This window comes from Oncorhynchus gorbuscha, linkage group LG10, assembly GCF_021184085.1.
Source record: "Oncorhynchus gorbuscha isolate QuinsamMale2020 ecotype Even-year linkage group LG10, OgorEven_v1.0, whole genome shotgun sequence".
NCBI lineage: Eukaryota > Metazoa > Chordata > Actinopteri > Salmoniformes > Salmonidae > Oncorhynchus > Oncorhynchus gorbuscha.
Window position 1 is genome coordinate 9,781,601 of NC_060182.1, and position 27,682 is coordinate 9,809,282.

The 27,682-nt window shown below is 47.2% G+C and overlaps 1 protein-coding gene across 1 annotated transcript; it reads right to left on the reverse strand.

Moving 5' to 3' along the window:
* Positions 1-3,609: 3,609 nt before the first annotated feature.
* On the reverse strand, positions 3,610-27,004 carry LOC124045522 (bcl-2-like protein 1). Its single transcript, XM_046364866.1, has 3 exons — positions 26,729-27,004; positions 24,526-25,235; positions 3,610-4,303 (listed from the first exon to the last, which is right to left on the reverse strand). The coding sequence occupies exons 2-3, from the start codon at positions 25,066-25,068 to the stop codon at positions 4,160-4,162; spliced, it is 687 nt and encodes a 228-aa protein (XP_046220822.1). The 5' UTR covers positions 25,069-25,235; positions 26,729-27,004; the 3' UTR covers positions 3,610-4,159.
* Positions 27,005-27,682: the final 678 nt, after the last annotated feature.

The window sequence follows — 27,682 nt, forward strand, 5'->3', positions numbered from 1 at the left end:
ACTGGCACCCTGGCTAGTGGATTACAGACTGGCACCCTGGCTAAGTAGATTACAGACTGGCACCCTGGCTACAGACTGGCACCCTGGCTAGAGGGCTATTACAGACTGGCACTGGCACCCTGGCTAAGTGGATTACAGACTGGCACCCTGGCTAAGTAGATTACAGACTGGCACCCTGGCTAGTGGATTACAGACTGGCACCCTGGCTAGTGGATTACAGACTGGCACCCTGGCTAGTGGATTACAGACTGGCACCCTGGCTAGTGGATTACAGACTGGCACCCTGGCTAGTGGATTACAGACTGGCACCCTGGCTAGTGGATTACAGACTGGCACCCTGGCTAGTGGATTACAGACTGGCACCCTGGCTAGTGGATTACAGACTGGCACCCTGGCTAGTGGATTAGACTGGCACCCTGGCTAGTGGATTAGACTGGCATCCAGGCTAGTGGATTAGACTGGTACCCTGGCTAGTGGATTAGACTGGCACCCAGGCTAGTGGATTAGACTGGCACCCTGGCTAGTGGATTAGACTGGCACCCAGGCTAGTGGATTAGACTGGCACCCTGGCTAGAGTTTTGTGGGGCACAACACAAAAAAATATATATTACTGTCTTGGAATGTGTGATGAAATGTTTAATGATCACTTGGCAGATGTTCATCTATTGCAGGGCTCTCCCACCCTGTTCTTCGAGCAGCCAGGGCGTTTAAGTTTGGTGTCAAAATTGGACGTCTATCCACGTCCTAAAATGTTGGGAAATGCCTTCAAAACCGGCCACTGAGGGCAACAGTGAACACTATTACCATCAAGTAGGCTTGGGTTTTGCCAGGGTGTTGTGGATGGCCGAAATCCCATGACTCTGGATCAGAAGGCTGTGTGTTCGATCCCAGTTGTGGACAATATCCCAAACCTTAACACTTACCTTAACCATTCAGAATGAATCCCTAAACTGAACCCTTAACTTCAACATTTGACATTTGGAGAAATGGAACGATACACTTTGAAATGTTATGTTTGGAGCAACGTTGCCAGCTATTTGCCTGGAGAGCAACCATCCTGCAGGTTTTCACTCCAACCCCAGCTGTAATTAACCTGATAATTCAATTCATGTGTGCCCACATTAGGGTTGGAGTGTAAAACCTACAGGACAGGCGCTCTACAGGAACAGGGTTGAAGTGAAAACCTACAGAACGGTAGCTCTCCAGGAGCAGACCCCTGATCTATAGTATATTCATAAGTAAAGAGAAAACCTTGTCCCCACAGAATCAAATAATATGGTGTTGAGATATCAAACAGAAAATAAATTAGGAGAGCATCAAGATCCTAAGCAGGGTGGACCTGAACAAACTGTTGCTAACTAAATACCCTGGAGGGCCCGGTACTGTAACTAAATACCCTGGAGGGCCCGGTACTGGAACTAAATACCCTGGAGGGCCCAGTACTGGAACTAAATACCCTGGAGGGCCCAGTACTGGAACTAAATACCCTGGAGGGCCCAGTACTGGAACTAAATACCCTGGAGGGCCCAGTACTGGAACTAAATACCCTGGAGGGCCCAGTACTGGAACTAAATACCCTGGAGGGCCCAGTACTGGAACTAAATACCCTGGAGGGCCCAGTACGGGAACTAAATACCCTGGAGGGCCCAGTACGGGAACTAAATACCCTGGAGGGCCCAGTACGGGAACTAAATACCCTGGAGGGCCCAGTACGGGAACTAAATATCCTGGAGGGCCCAGTACGGGAACTAAATATCCTGGAGGGCCCAGTACGGGAACTAAATACCCTGGAGGGCCCAGTACTGGAACTAAATACCCTGGAGGGCCCAGTACTGGAACTAAATACCCTGGAGGGCCCTGTACTGGAACTAAATACCCTGGAGGGCCCTGTACTGGAACGAAATACCCTGGAGGGCCCGGTACTGGTACGAAATACCCTGGAGGGCCCGGTACTGGTACTAAATACCCTGGAGGGCCCGGTATTGGAACTAAATACCCTGGAGGTCTCGGTACTGGAACTAAATACCCTGGGGGCCCAGTACTGGAACTAAATACCCTGGAGGTCTCGGTACTGGAACTAAATACCCTGGAGGGCCCAGTACTGGAACTAAATACCCTGGAGGGCCCAGTACTGTAACTAAATACCCTGGAGGGCCCAGTACTGGAACTAAATACCCTGGAGGGCCCAGTACTGGAACTAAATACCCTGGAGGGCCCAGTACTGGAACTAAATACCCTGGAGGGCCCAGTACTGGAACTAAATACCCTGGAGGGCCCAGTACTGGAACTAAATACCCTGGATGGCCCAGTACTGGAACTAAATACCCTGGAGGGCCCAGTACTGGAACTAAATACCCTGGAGGGCCCAGTACTGGAACTAAATACCCTGGAGGGCCCAGTACTGGAACTAAATACCCTGGAGGGCCCAGTACTGGAACTAAATACCCTGGAGGGCCCAGTACTGGTACTAAATACCCTGGGGGCCCAGTACTGGAACTAAATACCCTGGAGGGCCCAGTACTGGTACTAAATACCCTGGGGGCCCAGTACTGTAACTACATACACTGGAGGGCCGGTACTGTATGAGCTGCTTGGAGGGTGTTGGCAGTCGGATAAATGTTTCCTGATGAAACCAAAGTTACTAAATCTGCAATTGAGAAAAGCAGGCAAAAAACATACGATTTAAAAACAACAATATTAAGGAGGGAATGCATAGAAAACGTAAATAAACTATAAACTAACAGGGCTTCGACATAAAATAAAGCATATAAACGTTGATTCGTCTCTAAAGTTTAACACAGGTCTGCTACACTGTTCAAATAAAATGTGGAAAAACCACAGCAGGTGAGAGAGACCTCATTCCAGTTTTGAAATGCAGGACACCGCTGCAAAGTCTCAAAGGCTGGGTTTTCAACCGTCTACCTGTCACACAAGAGGAGCCCTACTTCCCTAGGGCTCCGTTCCCTGAAGCAGAGGGTCAGGATGTGGGTGGGGGGGGGTTGCACCCGTTTCTCCTCACACCCTCCTTCTCATCCTCCTACATGAAGCTTACTGCCAGCGCACAGTGTGTAACACTATGAAAAGGCCAGACGACAAGCACCCTCCTGACTTACTGACGCTGTGTTTAAATTAAAGACGTTTGGAAACCAAGCAATCGTTTTCCTCAGTCTCTGTCGACCAGGTTTGACAGATGTGCTCTGAACAGCAGGTTGGGTGTTGATTGACGCACGCCATCAGCTGCTGTGACAGGAAGGAGATCAGAAATGAATGTGCCAAGTGTGAAAACTAAGGCAGACAGAGGTGGCAGGTTGAAAGGGTCCGACCTGACAACATTGTCTCATGTCTTAGATCTATCTATATGAACGTCAGAGGTCTCAACGATCTGTAATCTCACTAAATAAGGTTTCTGCTTCATTCATCTTCAATCTCATTAGCTAAAATGATCACAAGGTTGTGTTGTAAGTTTTAAAGACTGAACATTCTCTCCAACTGAGCCTCTATCCCCAGCTGCTAGATAAATACTCTTTGTCACTGGCTAGTGGTTTGTTGTGCACGTTGTGTACATTGTGTGTTCTGTGTGCCAGGTATTTGACCACCATCACAACAGGAAATGATCACGTGGGTTTTAATGGTAAAAAAACAACAAAAAAAACAAACCAATGAACACACACAACAATTTAAATTACCTCACTAATTTCAGGCCAATGCGCCTAATATGATGCGCTAGCTTGTTTCTGAATCACTTTTACATTTGTAAAAAAAAACAACTAATTAATACAGCAATTGGAGAAAAGGTCAACAGGAAAGAGTAAACTAAAGGGGAAAACAGGAAGGTTTGGCCCAAGACAGTTCTAGATACCTCCCTCCATTTTCTGGTGTTTTTAGGGTGTTGCAGGGAGGTCAAGACAGTTCTAGATACCTCCCTCCATTTTCTGGTGTTTTTAGGGTGTTGCAGGGAGGTCTTTGATGAGGGTAACATAAGTGACCGTCACGCTGTCCTTAATCTCAACAGTTTGTCAGAGTCCTCAGTGTATGGTGGGATGGAAGGTTCAAACATAATCATGTATTTTCTTGGAAATTAAAAAGGAGAAATAAGAAAAGTTAAACTAATTCCTTCATTCCACCTCGTACAAGACGGCGTCTGTTGTGGCTGTCGTTCTCACAGGCGTTTCTGAGCGAAGAGTGACCCTACGACGACTCCCGTGACCAGGGTCATCCCCGCCAGAAACCACTTCTTAAAGCTCTCCTGAGACTTCCTGCTCTCGGCTGCAGCGTCCATCCCAAAGATCTCTGCAAACCGGTCCTGGAGATAGAGAGAAGGGAGTTAGGTATAACCAAAAACAAAACGACTCTATACCTTTATTATATAATGCACTCATTTAAAAAAAAGAGCCAAATGTAAATGCTACCAGCACATCCACAACCAGAAAACCTCCCTATGTGGAACAGTAACCCTCAAGTGAATCCCTTTCACTGTTGACATTTTCCTCACTATCGGGGTCATCTTGAGCCCACCCCTTCCAGGAAATCATTCGAGAGAATGTCCCAGAACACTGACATAAAGGTCTGCACTTCTGGCTACAGCCACAAGAGGGAAGCAGCACACACTGGATGATTACATCCGATTACATCTGGCACTGATGTTTCCGGCTGGCTGAGGTTGTTTTCAGTGCAGTGAGTGAATAGTGGACTTCACTGGCCAGTAAAACAAATAGTTCTCAGACAATATAATATCAAGACTGATAACTATATAAACCAAGTAGTTTACATTTCTGTTTGTGTAAACCTTCATGACGTAACATTCAGATGGTCAGACAGAGAGTCTTTGTCCCGTTGCTGAAAGTAAAGTAAGATAAGAGACTCATTCCAGAGGAATTCCAAACATGCTGCTTTGATTACAGATGGGTGGTGTACACATCTCCCACAACCCCTCTCTTCCTTCCCCTCTAACAGGGTGATACCATCATCACTCCTTCAAATACAGAAGAATACTGAACAATGGAGCCGGAAGCAAAGAAACAACATTAAAATAGCCAACGACGGTTGTGTTTCCCTTGACAGGATTTGTGACTGACGTCACAGCTGTGAAGGTGTCTGGTAAAAAGCTTCTGAGGAATCGAGAGATGTTTTTCAAAGGATTCCAAGAATAAGTGTGTGTGTGTGGGGGGGGGGCATGGCAGGGTCAGATAACAGCACATACGTCAAATTGACGTCTATTCCTCAGTCCTGAAGACCTCAGCTAGCTAGCACTGCCAGAGAGACACTACTGTTGGCCTACAGATACACTGGCAGACAGACATAATACTGTAGACCAGGGAGAGGCCTGATTGGTGTCACAGTTTTGCCCCAGCCCCAGTTAACACACCTGACTCCAATAATCAACTAATTATGAACTTCAGTTTAGAACGCAATTATACTGAAACAAAATATATAACGCAACGTGTAATGTGTCGGTCCCATGATTCATGAGCTGAAATAAAAATTATTGTTCAATAAGCACAAAAAGCTGATTTCTCTCAAATGTTGTTTACATGACTTGTTCGTGAGCATTTCTCCTTTGCCAAGTTAACCCATCCACCTGAGAGGTGTGGCATATCAAGAAGCTGATTAAGTGGCATGATCATTACACAGGTGCACCTTGTGCTGGGGACAATAAGAGGCCACTAAGATGTGTTGTGTGACAAAACTGCACAATGCCACAGCTGTCATGTTGAGGGAGCTTGTAATTGGCATGCTGACCGCAGGAATGTCCACCAGAGCTGTTGCCAGAGAATTTCATGTTAATTTCTCTACCATAAGCCACCTCCATCTTCATTTTAGAGAAATTGTTGCATGTTGCATTCATATTTTTGTTCAGTGTAGTTAAAAAATTAGCTGGCTTTGCTAAGGATGGGGATAAAGTGTGACATCACTTCGGCCTCCGAGGACTGGAGTCGCCCCTGCCTAGTCTACAGTATTATGTCTGTCTGGCAGTGTTTATCTGTAGGCCAACAGTAGTGTCAGTCTCTGGCAGTGCCAGCCAGCTGAGGTCTGACCCTCCCTGGTCTACATTATGTCTGTCTGTCTGGCAGTGTTTATCTGTAGGCCAACAGTAGTGTCCGTCTCTGGCAGTGCCAGCTAGCTGAGGCCTGACTCTCCCTGCAGAGTAGACCTACTGCAATGAATACTGTATATTACACCCATAGTGTTCACAATCATCACTCAATGATTCTGGTGCAAACACGGTCCAAACAAACCCACCACAGCCAAACCAAACTACAGTCGTCTGTCTGCAGAGTCTAAGGAATGTCAACATGTAAGGCTAACTGTGCTGCAGGAGTCAGCAGTGATTAGAGAATTGGGCCGGTCACCGAACACGCTGGCTCGCTGAGCAAGGCAGTTAACCCGCTGAGCAAGGCAGTTAACCCGCTGAGCAAGGCAGTTAACCCGCTGAGCAAGGCAGTTAACCCGCTGAGCAAGGCAGTTAACCCGCTGAGCAAGGCAGTTAACCCGCTGAGCAAGGCAGTTAACCCGCTGGCTCGCTGAGCAAGGCAGTTAACCCGCTGGCTCGCTGAGCAAGGCAGTTAACCCGCTGGCTCGCTGAGCAAGGCAGTTAACCCGCTGGCTCGCTGAGCAAGGCAGTTAACCCGCTGGCTCGCTGAGCAAGGCAGTTAACCCGCTGGCTCGCTGAGCAAGGCAGTTAACCCGCTGGCTCGCTGAGCAAGGCAGTTAACCCGCTGGCTCGCTGAGCAAGGCAGTTAACCCGCTGGCTCGCTGAGCAAGGCAGTTAACCCGCTGGCTCGCTGAGCAAGGCAGTTAACCCGCTGGCTCGCTGAGCAAGGCAGTTAACCCGCTGGCTCGCTGAGCAAGGCAGTTAACCCGCTGGCTCGCTGAGCAAGGCAGTTAACCCGCTGGCTCGCTGAGCAAGGCAGTTAACCCGCTGGCTCGCTGAGCAAGGCAGTTAACCCGCTGGCTCGCTGAGCAAGGCAGTTAACCCGCTGGCTCGCTGAGCAAGGCAGTTAACCCGCTGGCTCGCTGAGCAAGGCAGTTAACCCGCTGGCTCGCTGAGCAAGGCAGCAAGGCAGTTAACCCGCTGGCTCGCTGAGCAAGGCAGCTAACCCGCTGGCTCGCTGAGCAAGGCAGTTAACCCGCTGGCTCGCTGAGCAAGGCAGTTAACCCGCTGGCTCGCTGAGCAAGGCAGTTAACCCGCTGGCTCGCTGAGCAAGGCAGTTAACCCGCTGCTCGCTGAGCAAGGCAGTTAACCCGCTGGCTCGCTGAGCAAGGCAGTTAACCCGCTGGCTCGCTGAGCAAGGCAGTTAACCCGCTGGCTCGCTGAGCAAGGCAGTTAACCCGCTGGCTCGCTGAGCAAGGCAGTTAACCCGCTGGCTCGCTGAGCAAGGCAGTTAACCCGCTGGCTCGCTGAGCAAGGCAGTTAACCCGCTGGCTCGCTGAGCAAGGCAGTTAACCCGCTGGCTCGCTGAGCAAGGCAGTTAACCCGCTGCTCGCTGAGCAAGGCAGTTAACCCGCTCGCTGAGCGCCGTAGACTATGGCAGAGATGGTGGCTTAATGAATACATTCAGTTGGACAACTGATTAGTTATCTCCCTTTCACTGAGAGGTGAAGCCACAGAGTATCGCTCCCTGTGAGAACAGCATGAAGGGGAATGACAGGAATGCTGTGGGTGTAGAAAATAAAGATCTCGGTTTGCGATGACATGATGTGTGAAAGCATATCAGAATACAGAGTGAGTTGACAGGTGAAACAAAAAGCCTGAATAAAAATAGGATAAGAGTTCACCTCACTTTCCCTCTCTTGAATAGCCTCCCTGAAAGAATATTAATCAAATACAAGAATACATTTGATTTTTAACACACTTGCACATCTTTCTACCATATCATCTAGGTTCATCTTCAATGTCTCTGCCCTGGTCTGTGTCAGCTCTACACTGCTTCCTGTGGTCTGTAATCATGGCAGGCAGCAGCATAATGCTCAACCCTGTAGTCATCAGTGCCTATTGATCTCCGGAGGTCTCTGTGTATTCTACCTGCCCAGGCATGACCATACCACACACCCCGACACAGTCCACACACTGCAGAACCACACACCCCGACACAGTCCACACACTGCAGAACCACACCTTTCTAGTGAACTGAGGCCTACATGTTAAATGACTGGTAGTACACCCCGCATGTTAAATGACTGGTAGTACACCCCGCATGTTAAATGACTGGTAGTACACCCCGCATGTTAAATGACTGGTAGTACACCCCGCATGTTAAATGACTGGTAGTACACCCCGCATGTTAAATGACTGGTAGTACACCCCGCATGTTAAATGACTGGTAGTACACCCCGCATGTTAAATGACTGGTAGTACACCCCGCATGTTAAATGACTGGTAGTACACCCCGCATGTTAAATGACTGGTAGTACACCCCGCATGTTAAATGACTGGTAGTACACCCCGCATGTTAAATGACTGGTAGTACACCCCGCATGTTAAATGACTGGTAGTACACCCCGCATGTTAAATGACTGGTAGTACACCCCGCATGTTAAATGACTGGTAGTACACCCCGCTGGTAGTACACCCCGTGTTAAATGACTGGTAGTACACCCCGCATGTTAAATGACTGGTAGTACACCCCGCATGTTAAATGACTGGTAGTACACCCCGCATGTTAAATGACTGGTAGTACACCCCGCATGTTAAATGACTGGTAGTACACCCCGCATGTTAAATGACTGGTAGTAAAATGACTGGTAGTACACCCCGCATGTTAAATGACTGGTAGTACACCCCGCATGTTAAATGACTGGTAGTACACCCCACATGTTAAATGACTGGTAGTACACCCCACATGTTAAATGACTGGTAGTACATCCCACAGGCACATTGTAATGTTTGTCATTCTCCAGGTCTGAGTGGTTCTGTCTCAGTCCCCTGTGAGCTACCTAGCCCTAAACCTACTCTCTCCAGTGTTTTCCACTTGTTCCCCAGAGATGTCAGGTGGGAAGCAGCAGCCATTCTAAGATGTTTTCCAGCCTCTGGGTTTTTCTTTGTGTTTAAAAACTAAATAATCGATAGCTGAAGAGAGAAGGAGAGAGGAGGGATGGAGAAGTCCGTGGGGCAAAGGGGGGAAAAACAACATTTCATTATAAGGTTGCCAAGGTTACCAGAGAGCAGCTGATCGGTGTGTTTGTGTCTGATAGATTATACAGAGCTACGTGGCTGAGAGGAAAGGTCCACAACACCACCGGCCCCTGAGTTAGCTCTAACAGGTAACCCCGCTGGTTTTCACCACCATCATGACCTGTAACAACATCTCCTTGGTGAAACACTGACCACAAGATTACTCAGAATACTTCTATTTTTTTTAAATCAATGAAAAGGTGCCATTTTAGAGAATGTAAGCAATATTTAAGATAGTTTTGAGGTTTAGACTAAAGTGTTCCTCTTCATAATTTAGAGCCCGTAGGTCCCCAGAAAGAGAATCTGAATTAACCAGAGCCTTTCAAATAATTCAGCATCAGCTGATCTGGGCAGGTCTATTTCAATAGAGGCCTCAGCTCAGTTTGGCAACCTGAAAGGCAAAATATGCAGAGGGAACACAGTTACCAAACAGAGTTGAAACAATGGTAAACGGGGAGTGTTCCATTCAAACGCAGAAAGGAATCCAGAATGTTCAGCTAGCCTAGTTGGGTGAATTACAGAATGCTGGCAAAGCCCTGAGAACACAGAAGCCTATGAATAAAACTAACAAAAAAAGGCCAGATTCCGCATTAAACCAGCCCAACGAAAGACAATAGAGGGTTGCAAAACCCTTTGGTCACACTGGACGGATTTCCTGTCAAATGCTGCATTCTTCAGTGATGACGCAGGACTTCTAGATTGTATCATCCAGTATTTGAGTAATAAGTTGCCACCTCATGTCTCAGGCATGCCTCTTTGATGTTGAAGTCTGACCTTTGCTGAGTCATAATGAAAACACTGGATGTGTTGTGCTTCTAGGGCAAAAGTGCAATTCCAAATCAGTACGTCTTGTTTGTTGAGTAAACTCAAATAAACAAAACTGTTGCGGTTAGATTACATTTCCGAGTGACCTCAGAGGGACATCTTTTAATCTACACCGCTGGTCAAACATGTTGAGTATTACTCACACTGACCACAGTCGGACCTCTTATCTGCCATCATGATGCACACAGGCAGGGCAGAACTAGGCTAAAGTTGACAGCTAAGACAGTGCTCCCCGTCCCACCCTCAGAAAACAACTCCTCATGCCTGTCAGCAGATCATCCCATAGGGCGGCGCACAATTGGCCCAGCGTCGTCCAGGTTTGGCAGGTGTAGGCCGTCATTGTAAATAAGATTTTGTTCTTAACGGACTTGCCAAGTTAAATAAAAGGTTCAATAAAAAAATAAGGTCATATGACAACTGGCAGACAGTCATCCTCTAGAGTGTGAAAGTCGGGCTTTGGGCCAAACCATCGGGCACCTGGACACTGCAGCATAGAGAGGGGTTAATACACCTGTCAAAGCCCTGGAGCAAGGCTCTGTTCTGCCTTTAACTTCTCCTGCTCAAATAGCTAGAGTACTATGTAGTCATAAAGACTGGTGATTGATTACAAACAAACAACCCACACGCCTTAGGGGAGCCCACGCAGGCCGAGGCCTTAGGGGAGCCCACGCAGGCCGAGGCCTTAGGGGAGCCCACGCAGGCCGAGGCCTTAGGGGAGCCCACGCAGGCCGAGGCCTAGGGAGCCCACGCAGGCCGAGGCCTAGGGGAGCCCACGCAGGCCGAGGCCTAGGGGAGCCCACGCAGGCCGAGGCCTAGGGGAGCCCACGCAGGCCGAGGCCTAGGGGAGCCCACGCAGGCCGAGGCCTAGGGGAGCCCACGCAGGCCGAGGCCTAGGGGAGCCCACGCAGGCCGAGGCCTAGGGGAGCCCACGCAGGCCGACCTAGGGGAGCCCACGCAGGCCGACCTAGGGGAGCCCACGCAGGCCGACCTAGGGGAGCCCACGCAGGCCGACCTAGGGGAGCCCACGCAGGCCGACCTAGGGGAGCCCACGCAGGCCGACCTAGGGGAGCCCACGCAGGCCGACCTAGGGGAGCCCACGCAGGCCGACCTAGGGGAGCCCACGCAGGCCGACCTAGGGGAGCCCACGCAGGCCGACCTAGTCGGCTCTGGGATTCAAACCAGCAACCTTTCGGTTACTGGCCCAACCGCTAGACAACCTGCTGCCCTTACCACTGTCATCAGACCCAACACTCTTAACCACTAGACTACCTGCTGCCCTTACCACTGTCATCAGACCCAACACTCTTAACCACTAGACTACCTGCTGCCCTTACCACTGTCAGACCCAACACTCTTAACCACTAGACTACCTGCTGCCCTTACCACTGTCAGACCCAACACTCTTAACCACTAGACTACCTGCTGTCCTTACCACTGTCATCAGACTAAACACTTAACCACTAGACTACCTGCCTCTCTAGCTAGGAGGTGGTCTGGTAAAAAGGACAATATGGATAGAGGAACTTGATGGTGACCTCCCAGCTGGCTGTTACTGTAGGTTCTAGTCTACACATTAAGGAGAGTCTGTCTGACCTCTTCCTCTAGTGGGCCGTGTCTCTGCTGAGCCATCCGGAGACTAATCCATTCATTAAAGAGATTAATGAGTCGGACATTCAGGCTCCGACGCCGATCTGTTCTCAATCTCATTTTGGGTTCCCTAGCAGGGCAGCTCACATTCTGTCACCACCGCACCCCTCACAGAGTCTAGGGGGAAAAAGGGGCCACAGCCACCACACACAGAGAAACGTGTATATTTTGCTTCTTCAGATCCGCTGTGTCACCAGCAGCAACCCCACAAAGTTGAACCCTCAAAAACACTCACTGACTCCAACCCCCTCACAAAGGGTCAAAGACCTACCATCTGTCTGAAAGAAAGAGGAGAATAGAAAATGATAGGAAGTGACAGAGGAAGAGATTCATGAGAGTGAGGGGTGTAATGGGATAGGAGACAAGGAGACTAGGAGAGGAAAGACAACATTAAAATATGGCTACAACATTTACTTATTTTTATTTAACTAGGCAAGTCAGTTCAGATCAAATTCATATTTACAATTATGGCCTACCCCGGCAAAACCCTAATGACGCTGGGCCAATTGGGCACCGCCCTATGGGACTCCCATTCACGTCCAGTTGTGATACAGCCTGGAATCAAACCAGGGTCTGTATTGATGCCTCTAGCACGGAGATACATTCCTTAGCCAATCGGGAGCCCCAAATATGGCTCTTATTACATTGCCGCCAATTCGAACAAGAACAACAATGATCATGATGATCACAAGTCGGCTTAATCATATTCATTACAGCGCTTTCAGATTCTGGAATATTTGCTGGGCACCGTAGCCCCTCACCCCATGTCAGTTTAATAGATCACAGCTACCACACTAATCTCATAGAGAGGTCTCATAATCTGATATCAGTTTCTATACATGCACACAGAGACTGGGAGAGAGAGAGAGAGAGAAACCAAGGGAGGGGTTAATGGGGAGAAAATGCAGGCCAATACAGCCAATCTAATAAAGATGGAGAAACTGCAAGTAAGATAACAAGCCGAGGGACACAGAGAGAGGCCGAGGGACACAGAGAGAGGCCGAGGGACACAGAGAGAGGCCGAGGGACACAGAGAGAGAGAATGGGGAAAGGAATCCTGACCTGATTTCCCACACTAAGACAGCTCAGAACTGGAGCAGAGAGCAGCAACCACAATGTTTCCACTGAGAGTACACCAACACACACAGACCACTGCTCTAGTTCCTCTACCAACACACACAGACCACTGCTCTAGTTCCTCGACCAACACACACAGACCACTGCTCTAGTTCCTCGACCAACACACACAGACCACTGCTCTAGTTCCTCGACCAACACACACAGACCACTGCTCTAGTTCCTCGACCAACACACACAGACCACTGCTCTAGTTCCTCGACCAACACACACAGACCACTGCTCTAGTTCCTCTACCAACACACACAGACCACTGCTCTAGTTCCTCTACCAACACACACAGACCACTATTCTAGTTCCTCTACCAACACGCACAGAGAACACTACTCTAGTTCCTCTACCAACTAACAGACCACAGAGCAACATTCATGGTGTCGCTAGTGGAGTCATTCCGGCCCTCTCTCAAACAGCCCTGGTTGTAGACTAGGCATACATGTCTTCAGGGCCCAACTGTAGCTACACTGCTGTAGGCCTGTTAGTGAAACTGCTGAACACCAGGCCCCTCCTCCCTCCCCGCTGCTGAACACCAGGCCCCTCCCCGCTGCTGAACACCAGGCCCCTCCCCGCTGCTGAACACCAGGCCCCTCCCCGCTGCTGAACACCAGGCCCCTCCCCGCTGCTGAACACCAGGCCCCTCCCCGCTGCTGAACACCAGGCCCCTCCCCGCTGCTGAACACCAGGCCCCTCCCCGCTGCTGAACACCAGGCCCCTCCCCGCTGCTGAACACCAGGCCCCTCCCCGCTGCTGAACACCAGGCCCCTCCCCGCTGCTGAACACCAGGCCCCTCCCCGCTGCTGAACACCAGGCCCCTCCCCGCTGCTGAACACTGATCTACATCAGCACAGCTGGATGTCAGGCTGCTCTGTACAGAATCACAATCACATATTGCCATATTTAGAGCACAGCAACAGCTCATTGCTTAGTGTGGTGCTGCTCAGTTGGATGGCGAGCTGTGTTGGTGCACCAAGTGAGCCAGTGGTGCTGCAGGTCCCTCTTCCACATCACTGGATGATAAAGGCTATAAATAGAGCAGAGATAGGGGGAGTTGCCACTAAATGGACTGCTCCATTGGGCAAGACCCCATTACACATGTACACACACAGATGTGCATAGACAGTGTTTTTTTTTCTCCCAGCTACATACTCCAATCTCTCTGTAGTGTACACGTTATGGTGGCTGGATCCCCCTGCAACCCTGGAGGAGTGGAACGTCCCAACCTTCCTTGAAGGTGAATTGAGCGTCCCCCCCACTCCCTGCAACCCTGGAGCAATGGAATGGCCCAATCGCTCTCCCTCTCCTCAGCATCAAACCTACTGTCCCAGACTGACGGTTTTGTGACAAGGCTGAGGGAGACAGAATCACACCATCTGTTTAATGACATTTTCACTCAGTCACTGACACACCATCAACCCCCACACAGACAATGCAGTGTGTGCACGTGCGGGTAAGCAACCGCAGGGGTGCACGTGCGGGTAAGCAACCGCAGGGGTGCACGTGCGGGTAAGCAACCGCAGGGGTGCACGTGGGGTAAGCAACCGCAGGGGTGCACGTGCGGGTAAGCAACCGCAGGGGTGCACGTGCGGGTAAGCAACCGCAGGGGTGCACGTGCGGGTAAGCAACCGCAGGGGTGCACGTGCGGGTAAGCAACCGCAGGGGTGCACGTGCGGGTAAGCAACCGCAGGGGTGCACGTGCGGGTAAGCAACCGCAGGGGTGCACGTGACAGGTCTCGTGCAATAGTGCCACGGTAGAGGTAAGTTGCATGCCCGCTTACCATGTGCTTGCTAACTCTCGCTTACAGCTCGCTGCCGCCGGCTAGCCCTGTTATGAATTGGGGAGCAGCTTCGTGCACTCCGATCTCAGAGATGTGTCTGTACAGGCAGGGGATCTCAGAGCAGCAGTGGGCCCCAGAGATGCGTCTGTACGGCCCACCTCTGTGTGGACATGTCCTGGCAGCCATCAACCACTGTCCCACTGCCTTGTGGGTTAGTCTGGTATGATAAAGTATATGTGAGCATGAGACAAAAGCAGTGCTGGCGACGAGTGGTGGGCGGACGCCAACAGACTGGACCCGGCAGCCTTCTGTGGAAGATACTGGTCGTCCTGGGTTTCTCCTTCCGACAGTGAAGTAGTGATTGATGTTGGTATCCACTTCGGACCTCGGTGAAACCATCAACCAGAAACCGGACTAAAAGTCTGGCGGCATCTGGTGACGGGGGCAGGAGTGAATGCACCGCGAGCCCTTATAAATCAGACCTGTGCATGCCAGCGACACAGGACTATTATGGCCGCCAGCAGTTGGAATTTGAGTGGCAGCTGCTCTCGGCAGACCACTGTGTGACTGAGCAGCCCAATTTAGGATCCACACTGCTCACCCCAGCTGGGGAGGCGCCTAGGAAAAGGTGGCCTAACAATGGCCCACTCACTCCATCCTGGATAGACTACCGAACCTATCGGGAGTTCCACTCAGCGGTCAAAAAATGCCTTTAGAAAATAATTCCGGGGCAACATGGAACAACATAATTATTTTGGACAATGACGATAATAGCGACCCCCAACGGAGAACAGCTTTGATGGCTACAAAACTAAGGCTCTACACAACATTGACATTTGTGCCCTGAGTGAAACCAGGTTCCTGGATGAAGGGTCCCTGAAAGAGGGCGGAGGTTACACCTTCTTCTGGAAAAGGTTACCCTCTGGGTGGACAACATCAGCACAGTGTGGGACTGGCAATTAAGAACAGCCTTCTACCCAGCCTCAACAAAAAGTGAAAGACTCATGTCTCTCCGTATCCCCCTAGCCAAGATGCATGCTGCCACTCTTCTCAGTGCATACACAGAGGTTGACCGATTAAATGGGGACGATTTTAAATTCTCATAACAAATCGATCGGCCTTCTTGGACGTCGATTATGGCCGATTACATTGCAATGCACGAGGAGACTTAAGTGGCAGGCTGACCACCTGTTACGCGAGTGCAGCGTCAAAAGGACCTTGTGGCTGCAAGGAGCCAAGGTAAGTTGCTAGCTAGCATTAAACATATCTTACTAAAAAAATATCAAACCTCACATGGTTGATGATATTACTAGGTTAACTAGCTTGTTTTCCGTTGCATGGGGCGGCAGGGTAGCCTAGTGGTTAGAGCGTTGGACTAGTAATCGAAAGGTGGCAAGTTCGAATCCCCGAGCTGACAAGGTACAAATTTCTCGTTCTACCCCTGAACAGGCAGTAAACCCACTGTTCCTAGGCCGTCATTGAAAATAAGAATTTGTTCTTAACTGACATGCCTAGTAAAATAAAGGTAAATTAAAAATACAAATATATATATATAATCAATGCTGTGCCTGTTATTTTATCATCGAATCATGGACTACTTCAACTTGGCCAAACAGGTGGTGATTTAACTAAAGCGCATTTGCGGAAAAAGCACAATCGTTACACAAATGTACCTAACCATAAACATCAATGCCTTAAAATTAATACACAAGTAAATATTTTTTTAAACCTGCATATGTAGTTAAGAAATTCATGTTAGCCGGCAATATTAACTAGGGAAATTGTGTCACTTCTCTTGCGTTCAGTGCAAGCTGCTCTGAGATCAGGGTATAATGCAGCAGTTTGGGCCGCCTGGCTCGTTGCCAACTGTGTAAAGACCGTAATTAATTTGCCAGAAGTTTATATAATTATGACATAACATTGAAGGTTGTGCAATGTAACAGCAATATTTAGACTTATGGTTGCCACCTGTTAGATAAAATACGTAATGGTTCCATGTTTCACAGAAAGAATAAACTTTTTGTTTTCAAAATTATAGTTTCCGGATTTGACCATATTAATGACCGAAGACTCGTATTTGTGTGTTTATTAAATTATAATTAAGTATATGATTTCATATTTGCTCGAGTAGTCTGAGCGATGGAAGGCAGCAGCAGGCTCGTAAGCATAAAAAAACAGCACTTTACTGCGTTTGCCAGCAGCTCTTAGCAATGCTTGAAGCACAGCATGTTTATGACATCAAGCCTATCAACTCCCGAGATTAAGATCGCAATACTAAAGTGTGTATAAAAACATCCAAAGGTACAGTTAAAGTCGGAAGTTTACATACACCTTAGCCAACTACATTTAAAAACTCGGCGGTTCACAATTCCTGACATCTAATCCAAGTAAAAATTCCCTCTCTTAGGTCAGTTAGGATAACCACTTTATTTTAAGAATGTGGATGTCAGAATAATAGTAGAGAGAATGATTGATTTCAGCTTGTATTTCTTTCATCACATTCCCAGTGGGTCAGAGGTTCACATACACTCAATTAGTATTTGGTAGCATTGCCTTGATATTGTGTAACTTGGGTCAAACGTTTCAGGTAGTCTTCCACAAGCTTGCCACAATAACTTGGGTGAATTTTGGCTCATTCCTCCTGACAAAGCTGGTGTAACTGAGTCAGGTTTGTCAGCCTCCTCCTTGCTCGCACACGCCTTTTCAGTTCTGCCCACAAATTTTGGTTCACCTCTGATGCTCACAGGCAATGTGTATTGGAAGATAATTCTGTTCTTCGCCCAGCATACACCCCTCCAACCAGACATGCTTTATCTACTCATTTGCTGGATGCAGAGTTCAACAAAGTTAACGTGAAGGTCAAGCAAATCATAGAGTAAGCAGACTTTATAGCAATCATCTCTGATGGGTGGTCGAATGTTTGTGGGCAAGGAATAATTAACTATATCATCTCCACCCCTCAACTAGTATTCTACAAGAGCACAGACACAAGGGACAACAGACACACCGGTCTCTACATTGCAGATGAGCTGAGGGCAGTCATCAATGACCTTGGACCACAGAAGGTATTTGCACTGGTGACAGACAATACTGCCAACATGAAGGCTGCTTGGTCTAAAGTGGAGGAGTACTACCCTCACATCACACCCATTGGCTGTGCTGCTCATGCATGGAATCTGCTCATCAAGGACATCATGGCACTGAAAACAATGGATACACTCTACTAGAGAACCAGGGAAATGGTTTGGTATGTGAAGGATCATCAAGTTATAGCAGCAATCTACCTCATCAAGCAAAGTGAGAAGAATAAGAGTACCACATTGAAGCTGCCCAGCAACACCTGTTGGGGTGGTGTTGTCATCATGTTTGACAGTCTTCTGGAGGGGAAGGAGTCTCTCCAAGAAATGGCCATATCACAGTCTGCCAATACGGACAGCCTCATCAAGAGGATCCTCCTGGATTATGTATTTTGGGAGAGAGTGGTAAGCAGCCTGAAACCTATAGCAGTAGCCATTGCACAGATTGAGGGAGACAATGCAATCCTGTCTGATGTTCAGACTGCTTGCAGATGTAAGAGAAGAAATCCGCAATGCCCTGCCCACGTCACTGTTGCTCCAAGCAGATTTAACTTGCAGTTCTGAAATATATCAGAAGGTGTGAAGACTTCTGCCTGAAGCCTGCAGTGTACACTTTGGACCCCAAGTATGCTGGCAAGAGCATCCTGTCTGGTGCAGAGATCAACAAGGCCTATGGTGTCATCACTACCATGTCTCGCCACCTTGGCCTGGATGAGGGCAAGGTTCTTGGCAGTCTGGTGAAGTACACTTCCAAGCAAGGGCTTTGGGATGGAGATGCAATATGGCAGTCGTGCCAACATATCTCATCAGCCACATGGTGGAAGGGACTTTGTGGATCTGAGGCTCTTTCCCCTCATCCTCCAAATCCCACCAACATCAGCCGCCTCGGAGCGCAACTGGTCCTTGTTTGGGAACACACACACCAAAGCACGCAACCGGCTGACCAATGCAAGGGTTGAAAAATTGGTGGCCATCCGGGCAAATTTGAGGATTTTTTAACCTGACAACGAGCCATCATCAACAAGGTTGGAAAGTGACAGTGAAGATGAGGCCTCAGAGTCTGATGTTCAAGAGGTGGACATTGAGGAGGTCCAGGGAGAAGACATGGAAGCCTGAGAGGAAGTCAACAAAAGCTTTAGTTTCTAGACTTACATTTTACAGATGTATGTTGAAAACATTTTGGGAGATACGATGGATCATTGGGGGAAATCAGTCAATATTCCTTTTCTTTTGTTGTTCAGTGAAATCATCCCATGTGAAGTCAACTCATTTACTTTAAATTTGTAACATTTAAAAACAAATTATATTGGAAAGATTTAATAATTTGCAATTATGTCTACTTATGAGAAGGTAAAAGGTTTCTGTTTCTGTCTCCATATGATATGGTAAATATATACAATGTCAAAAAACATCTACATTTCAAATGGTATTAAAATGAATTCCACAGAAAGTTTCAACCTCTGAATATTTCAACCCTAGTGGTTACCATTTAAAATCCAGAGAGTTGTGAGGATTCTGTGCCATTGTGGAGGTTAGAAAAACAGACAGCAATGGCCAACCCAAGTTCAGATCTACCCATCAGAATGCATGTTACTGTTCACCTGGTCCTCTACCCATCAGAATGTCTGTTACTGTTCACCTGGTCCTCTACCCATCAGAATGTCTGTTACTGCACGTTTACATACTGGCATGTTACCTGTGGGGACGGCTGGGCACAGCAGATAGCGACACACATTACTGTGTGTGTGGGGGACACACACACATACACTTGTCTGTACGTGCGCACACCCAGAGGTCCTTTGTTTAAGGTGGTCACGTGAACGGGTATAGGACACTGTTCAATCCACTGTATCAAAGCACTGTACGACAACTATAAAAACACATCCACTTCATTTAGCATTGTCATCTCAGAAACATACCAACACTACTCATTTAAAACGTACACTTGAAAATGTAAACAAAATCCCCATGGTGACCAGGTATAGGCAAGACATTCGGGGAGACGGGGATGGGAGGGATCTGCGACATCATCTATCAGGGGTAGGTAGGACAGTCAGCCGTGATTGGTGATTTTGTCAAATGGATTGAAGAAAATGAGTAAACATGGATGGATGGGTAAACAAACGAGTGGACACGTGACGGTGAGTGCACACACACACACCACGATGATGCTGGCGTGTTGTTGCTCGTCTGGTCTGCAACACGACTGCTAGTGTGTGGTGGTTGGGGGAGGGTGGATGAGGGAGGAGGGCTGATGGGTCCCAGGGGTACAGTCTCCTTTCCTTTAGGGCAGTCTGACTTACACCTATTCCCTGCCGCTGTGACATGTGTATCCTATGTGCAGTGTGTATCCTATGTGCAGTGTGGATCCTATGTGCAGTGTGTATCCTATGTGCAGTGTGGATCCTATGTGCAGTGTGGATCCTATGTGGATCCTATGTGCAGTGTGGATCCTATGTGGATCCTATGTGCAGTGTGGATCCTATGTGCAGTGTGGATCCTATGTGCAGTGTGGATCCTATGTGCAGTGTGGATCCTATGTGCAGTGTGGATCCTATGTGCAGTGTGGATCCTATGTGCAGTGTGGATCCTATGTGCAGTGTGGATCCTATGTGCAGTGTGGATCCTATGTGCAGTGTGGATCCTATGTGCAGTGTTTATGTATTCATTGGAAGGGCTCGACTGTCTAGAACAAATATGTGCTGCCTATGAAATGTTCACAAAAAATACAAAATAGCAAGAGCTCAAGTTCTCCAGTCACAGAATACATGTGGTAAAAGAGTCAAATATAGCCTGTATGATGTTAAAGCAATAAGGCCCGGAGGGGTGGGGGAGTAGAATGTATGCACACATGACTATAAGTCGCTTTGGATAAAAGCGTCTGCTAAATGGCATATATTATTATTATTATTTATGGCCAATATACCACCACTAAAGGCTGTTCTTAAGCACGACACAACACGGAGTGCCTGGACACTATAAACTGGTTACCAACGTAATTAGACCAGAAAAAAATACAAAAAATGTCCTACACGTGGTATACCGTGTGATATACCACGGCTGTCAGCCAATCAGCATTCAGGGCCCGAACCACCCGGTTTATAATGTGTGTTACGTAGTGGCTTGCAGGGGATGTAGCCTACAGTTGAGGTGTGGCACTCTCACAGACACAAAGGAGATAAACTATTCCTTTATTTCCTGCTTATCTTTCGTCCTCCCACTTCCAACAATCATCCTCAGTCCTGCCCTCTCCCACTGACGGTCCAAATGGGTTACCCGTTATTCTGTCAGAACCGCATGTCCAGATATTATTCACCCATAATTGGTACTAACTCAAACCCCCTCAGGCATTCTCCTCCCTCACTGCCCTCCCTCCACCATACTGTATCAGTAGACTACATTCTCTCCCTCCACCATACTGTATCAGTAGACTACATTCTCTCCCTCCACCATACTGTATCAGTAGACTACATTCTCTCCCTCCACCATACTGTATCAGTAGACTACATTCTCTCCCTCCACCATACTGTATCAATAGACTACATTCTCTCCCTCCACCATACTGTATCAATAGACTACATTCTCTCCCTCCACCATACTGTATCAATAGACTACATTCTCTCCCACAATTTGTTTTGAAATGATGCTCTTTGGCACTCTGTTTACTTTCCAACCTCCACCACTGAGGTCGGACAGAGACCCAACCGTTGACTCAAGGGGGATTCCACCTGTCACTCAGTCTTCATAACTCAATCTGCTATTAACTTTCAACCTCTCTTTCTGTCGTTCTTCTCAGGTCATTTTTCTCTAACACAAATCAGGACCGAATATGTTATAAAGCACCAATGGGATGAGGAGCGGTCAGGGAGAACTGAATGAACATGTTTGTTAGGTAGGACAGCAGTAAGTCATCCTGTGCTGTAACAGGGTGTGGCCTCCCCTAAGCAGCTGGTTGGTTCTCTTTCTAATGCCACAATAAAACCAGATGATAGGCCACACCTACTCTATACATCGTACAGCTGCCAACGGATCTGTGTGTTTTAGAGAAAGAGCATACCCTACGTGTTTCAGGGGGAAACAGGACAGAGACAGAGCATACCCTACGTGTTTCAGGGGGAAAACAGGACAGAGACAGAGCATACCCTACGTGTTTCAGGGGGAAAACAGGACAGAGAAAGAAGTGTGTTGGTTAGGTTTGTAATGAAACATGAGCGAAATGGGTAAACAAGAGGGCATTTCTTTCTGGAAAATATAGGGTACATTTTAATAGGTTCCCCTGTGGTGTGGGGATGTCCCAGGTCCTCACTAGTCATGAAAAAAAGTACCCAAAAGTCATACCTGAGAAAAAGGAAAGATTGATATTAGAAAATTACTCAGATAAGTGAAAGTCACCCAGTGAAATACTACTTCAGTAAAAGTCTAAAAGTATTTGGTTTTAAATATACTTAAGTATCAAAAGTAAAAGTATAAATAATTTCACATTCCTTATATTAGGCAAACTAGACGGCACTATTTTCTTGTTTTTCTCCTTCCATTTAGAGATATCCAGGGGCACACTCAAACATCATTTACAAACGAAGCAGTTGTTTAGTGAGTCTGCCAGATCAAAGGCAGAAGGGATGACCAGGGATGTTCTCTGTTTAGTGAGTCTGCCAGATCAAAGGCAGTAGGGATGACCAGGGATGTTCTCTGTTTAGTGAGTCTGCCAGATCAAAGGCAGTAGGGATGACCAGGGATGTTCTCTGTTTAGTGAGTCTGCCAGATCAAAGGCAGAAGGGATGACCAGGGATGTTCTCTGTTTAGTGAGTCTGCCAGATCAAAGGCAGTAGGGATGACCAGGGATGTTCTCTGTTTAGTGAGTCTGCCAGATCAAAGGCAGTAGGGATGACCAGGGATGTTCTCTGTTTAGTGAGTCTGCTAGATCAGAGGCAGTAGGGATGACCAGGGATGTTCTCTGTTTAGTGAGTCTGCTAGATCAGAGGCAGAAGGGATGACCAGGGATGTTCTCTGTTTAGTGAGTCTGCTAGATCAGAGGCAGAAGGGATGACCAGGGATGTTCTCTGTTTAGTGAGTCTGCCAGATCAAAGGCAGAAGGGATGACTAGGGATGTTCTCTGTTTAGTGAGTCCACCAGATCAGAGGCAGTAGGGATGACCAGGGATGTTCTCTGTTTAGTGAGTCTGCCAGATCAGAGGCAGTAGGGATGACCAGGGATGTTTTCTTGATAAGTGTGTAAATTGGACCATTTCCTGTCCTGCTGAGATTTCAAAATGTAACAAATACTTTTGGGGGTCAGGGAAAATATATGGAGTAAAAAGTACAATATTTTATTCAGGAATGTAGTGAAGTAAAAGTTGTCAAAAATATAAACAGTAAAGTACAGATACCACAAAAACTACTTGAATACTTTCAAGTAATTTCACTGAAGTACTTTATACCCCTGGTGCTCACTGAGGGGTGTGTGTTTGTTCTCTTCATTACACATAGAAACCACATCAGACAAATTCAAATCTGAGCAAAAGTGTTATGTGCATTCTTGTGTAGAGTATGGAATGATAAGATACATCAATATACTGTTTATCTGTGTTATGGGGTGTGTGTGTGTGTGTGTGTTCGGTCTGAGGCATGCACGTGATCCAATAGTATGGCATGGCTAGAACGCCAAACATTGAACCGGTAACGTTAGTTAGGATGTGTGTGTATTGACACAGCACACACAGGGAGGACACAACATTTGTCTGGAGGCCAAATTCCAATACCACAAGGAGAACAGAAACCAAACTACTTGACTGAATCTACTTGATTGAACACACAATTCCATTCAATATTTAGGACATTCACGTCTTCCACTCGGAGCAACATTCAACATCCGATGACAGAAACAACATTCAAATTTGCTAAGGTGCTCAGGTGTTTGGGCATGAGTTTCATCAGAATAACAGACTGTTTACAGAGGTCCTGTACGTGATGAGTTAATGTTCCCGTTAAAAGCGTCCAGTGGTTCAAGGCGTTGAGTCTGGTGTTTCTGGGTGTGGTGGTGGTGGCATATGAGCTGTCACTAACCAAGTCATCTGCCTGTTTCAACTCTTAAAATTAAAAATCCATTTCAGCTCTGCAACAGCAGAGAGACAACCCAATTGAATGGCCCCTCCACACACACAACGTACCCAATCGGATGGCCCCTCCACACACACAACGTACCCAATCAGATGCCAGTTTCTACAGGACCCATCCCTTTCGAGACTGTTTCAACATCCCCTCCTCATTCCAATCCACACCCCATCATGTGTCAGCCCACACAAAGGAAGAGCTGACCTTAACAGTGTCCTTCTCACATCCCAGAACACACCCACCTACCAGGAACAGGACAACAACTCAGCTGACCTGAGAGAACACTGTTTTCATCTGAAGGTTGCTGGCTCAGAACAGAGGAAGACGTGGAAAGCAACCAGGGGAAAACAAAGGTTGATCTATAAAGATCAAGCCTATACTTCATTCCCCCTTGAAGACTTCGATCCCAGCCAACAGAGGTCACTTCGAGTCAGCTGAAAACTCAATAAGGCTGATCAATGCCCAACTGACCAGAGGCAACCATCTCACGCCGTCTTATCGCCTGTCTTTCTCCTTGGCTGATCTGGAGCCAACCGCACCACATCTCGAGAGAGATCAGTCACTTAGAACAGAACAGGTCCAAGAGCTGACAAATCAGCCTGAGACCAGAGGTCAGGCGTGAAATACAGTACACAGATCAGTCAAACTGACGCGACACACAACGGGTGCTAATGTGCAGAACCAACGACCTCTAGAACTGATGCTTCATACAACAACCCACATTGAGCTAAATGACCCATGACCCTTCCCTACCCCCATGCACTCATCTTTCACTCGTGACTCACCCATCCTCCTTGGCTCTGGATCCAGGGCTGGATGTGGTTGTCCAGATAGACGGTCATCCAGTCTGTGATCCTTCCCACCAAGGGGTTCATCTCCTTGTCCACACATTCTACACAGAGGGCCCCTCCGAAAGCAAACAGGCCCACCACCCGTCCCCAGTTGACACCGTCCCGGAACACCTCGTCCATCACGTTCTCAAAGCTCTGATAGGCTGTGGACGGCGTGATGTGTAGCTGGGAGGACAGGTCACTGAAAGCTCTGGCATAACGCAACTCAAACTCGTTGGCAGAGTCCCGCAATGCCTCTTTCACTGCGTCCAGGCCCGCTGTCCGCCGAGGGGAGGAGGGGGGCGACTGCCGTGGTGGAGGAGTACCAGGACTCGTCCCATAGACGTATGTCATGACTGCCGCACCCCCTTCCACCTGTCCTCCCTCAGTCCGATTCTGGGCTTCTGTGAGCTCCATGTGGTTGAAGGGGTAGTCCCTCTGTGATAGTTTATAGGTGATATAGTACACCACCAGTTCTCTGTTGTTGTAAGTCATCATTCCTTGTCTTTTCTTTCTTCTTTGCCCCAGGCTCTCGGTTTTACCTGCTCGCGACACACCTCTTTGGATCAGTCCTCTGTGTTTAATCCAATCTGTGTCATTCTGGGTATGCAGAAAATAGACGTCTTGAAGACAATAAAAACAAGGCTGGTACAGTGGCTCAGGCCCTGTGGTAAGAGAACAACGAAGATCTTAAATTAGCATAATTCATCACAATAAGCATAGGTGGGTTCGCTAGAAACACAAGCATTTCACTACACTCGCACTAACATCTGCTAACCATGTGTATGTGACAAATAAAATTTGATTTGGGTTGGGGGAGGAGGGGAACTATAGTGGGCAAAATTAGATCGACAGGTGGGGTCAAAGTGCATCGCTTTAATTGGAGATTAAACAGATGGCAATGGTTGTCGTTACCTGCCTGCCCCCACGAACAACCTTCCTTTGGCCTGTGGCTTCAGAACAGTCATGACAGGGCAAGGTGCTCTGACAACCAACAGACTAAAACAGCAGGTTGTTTGTGACAGAGGTTAAATATATGATCAGCATTTATTTTCCAGTTAGCTTGACTCAGAACACATTTGCATTTATAATTGCCAGTATGTATGTATATGTGTGTGTGTTGAAATGTTATATACAAACACACTATGAACACATGATAATTGTTGACCTAATGTTACTTAACACGTAATCAGAAATATTAACAATGTATTAAATGTCATTTTCACAAGTAACCCCCAAAATGAAGAATAAAATGATATTTCTTCATAAAACACAAGTGATGCCTTAAATCCCTTTGTGCTTGCGCGTCAGTGTGGACAGGAGGGGACCCCTGTGGTTCTAACAACTTCACAAGAACCGCACGTGGGAGAAACGACGCGCATATATTCCAGATCTTCAGTTGTACCCACCGAACCTGACCTTTCCTTATAGTGACATTTAAGACTATGGTATAAAGAGTTACCTGTGACTCGCGACTTGACAAGTGGGAACAGTGCCAAAAATTATGACATCGAAAATGGCACTAGAAAGTGGTGAGCTACTTTGTTGCCTTCGCTGAATAAAGCATATGTTTACAGTAGCCACAGCTAACCAGCACGTGTCGCTAGCCACTAGGGCGACACGGAATTCCATGGAACAATCTAGCCCGTCCAGATCATTGTGAAGGCAAATAAAACTGAAAGATTAACGGATTTAAATACAGCTCACAACTTGATCAAAACACATAGCTACAGTAATTCGTTTTAGTGATGTTTCAAAGTGACAATTTTTCGTTTAGGCAATTCTACAGTTACAGAATAATGCGGAGTCTAAGAATTTCACATTAAAATGTATGCCAAACCCCAAAAAAACAATGATTGCAAAGTTACACCACAACTATGCAGCATTCATCGTCATTCTGTTACCAAAATGCATCTGCACTGTTTAAACCAAATAAATTCGTTTTTGTAAAAAAAAAAAGTCAGTGGAAATTGTTATCTTTGAGTATATAGAGTTGTGGAAACAAGTTGTATGGAGACTCAGCATAAATGTATTACCATGGAATTGCATAGCAATGTATTGATAAACAAGCAAGCTAACTACATATTTAACATAATAAACTAATGAAATTATATTGTCACGTAAAAACCACCATAGTCTACAATTGACATGTTCTTACCTAGTCAACGGCAACACTCTTAGCGAGTGGCTTTAATCCTATTTTCTGAAAACGTATCAATCCTGCTGTCAAAATCCGAGGAGAGAAGTGAAATGTACTATTGCCAAAGATAGTGGAAAAATAAAAGATAGTTCACTCAAGCCGTTTACCATTGGAAATAAAATGCTCCGTTCCGGTCTGCTTAACGGGGAGGTTCTCTAATAAACAATGCAGCTCGGTCTGGTTTGCTTAGTTGTTTGACTGACTAATGTAACCAGAAAAAAATGAGGAAGTTGTGTGTCGCGCTTCCTCTTCCGGCTACTGCTACGTGATGCGCGTGTCTCCTCTTACCGTCTCTGCTACGTGAGGCGCGTGTATTGGGTATGCGGCGTTGTAGACAACTCGGAAATTGGTCGATTCTGATACTTTCCGCAACGAGTTACCCCGATTTGAATGTGGGACAATATATCCACAGGAAAGTATAACGACAACTTCTCAAGGCGCTAGTAGCTTGAAGCATGCGCAGAACCATGAAAACATGAGTCTCGTGCATGCATTTATCGTGTGTGCATGCTTCAGGTGATTAAAATCTGAAATCACTAACATAGCTTTGAAAAGTTAATGTAATGATACTTTCCTGTGGATATTGTCTCACATTCCTCACACAACAGTACCAATCAAAAGTTTGGACACACCTACTCATTCAAGGGTTTTTCATTATATTTTCTACATTGTAGAATAGTGAAGACACCAAAACATTGAAATAACACATGGAATCATGATGTAGAAACCAAAAAAAGTGTAATTGTTTTATTTATATTCCAAGTAGCCACCCTTTGTCTTGAAAACAGCTTTGCACACTCTTGGCACACCAACAAAACCCAGACGACGCTGTGCCAATTGTGTGCCGTCCTATGAGCCTACCAATCACGTGATACAGCCTGGAATTGAACCAGTGTGCCTTAGACCGCTGCA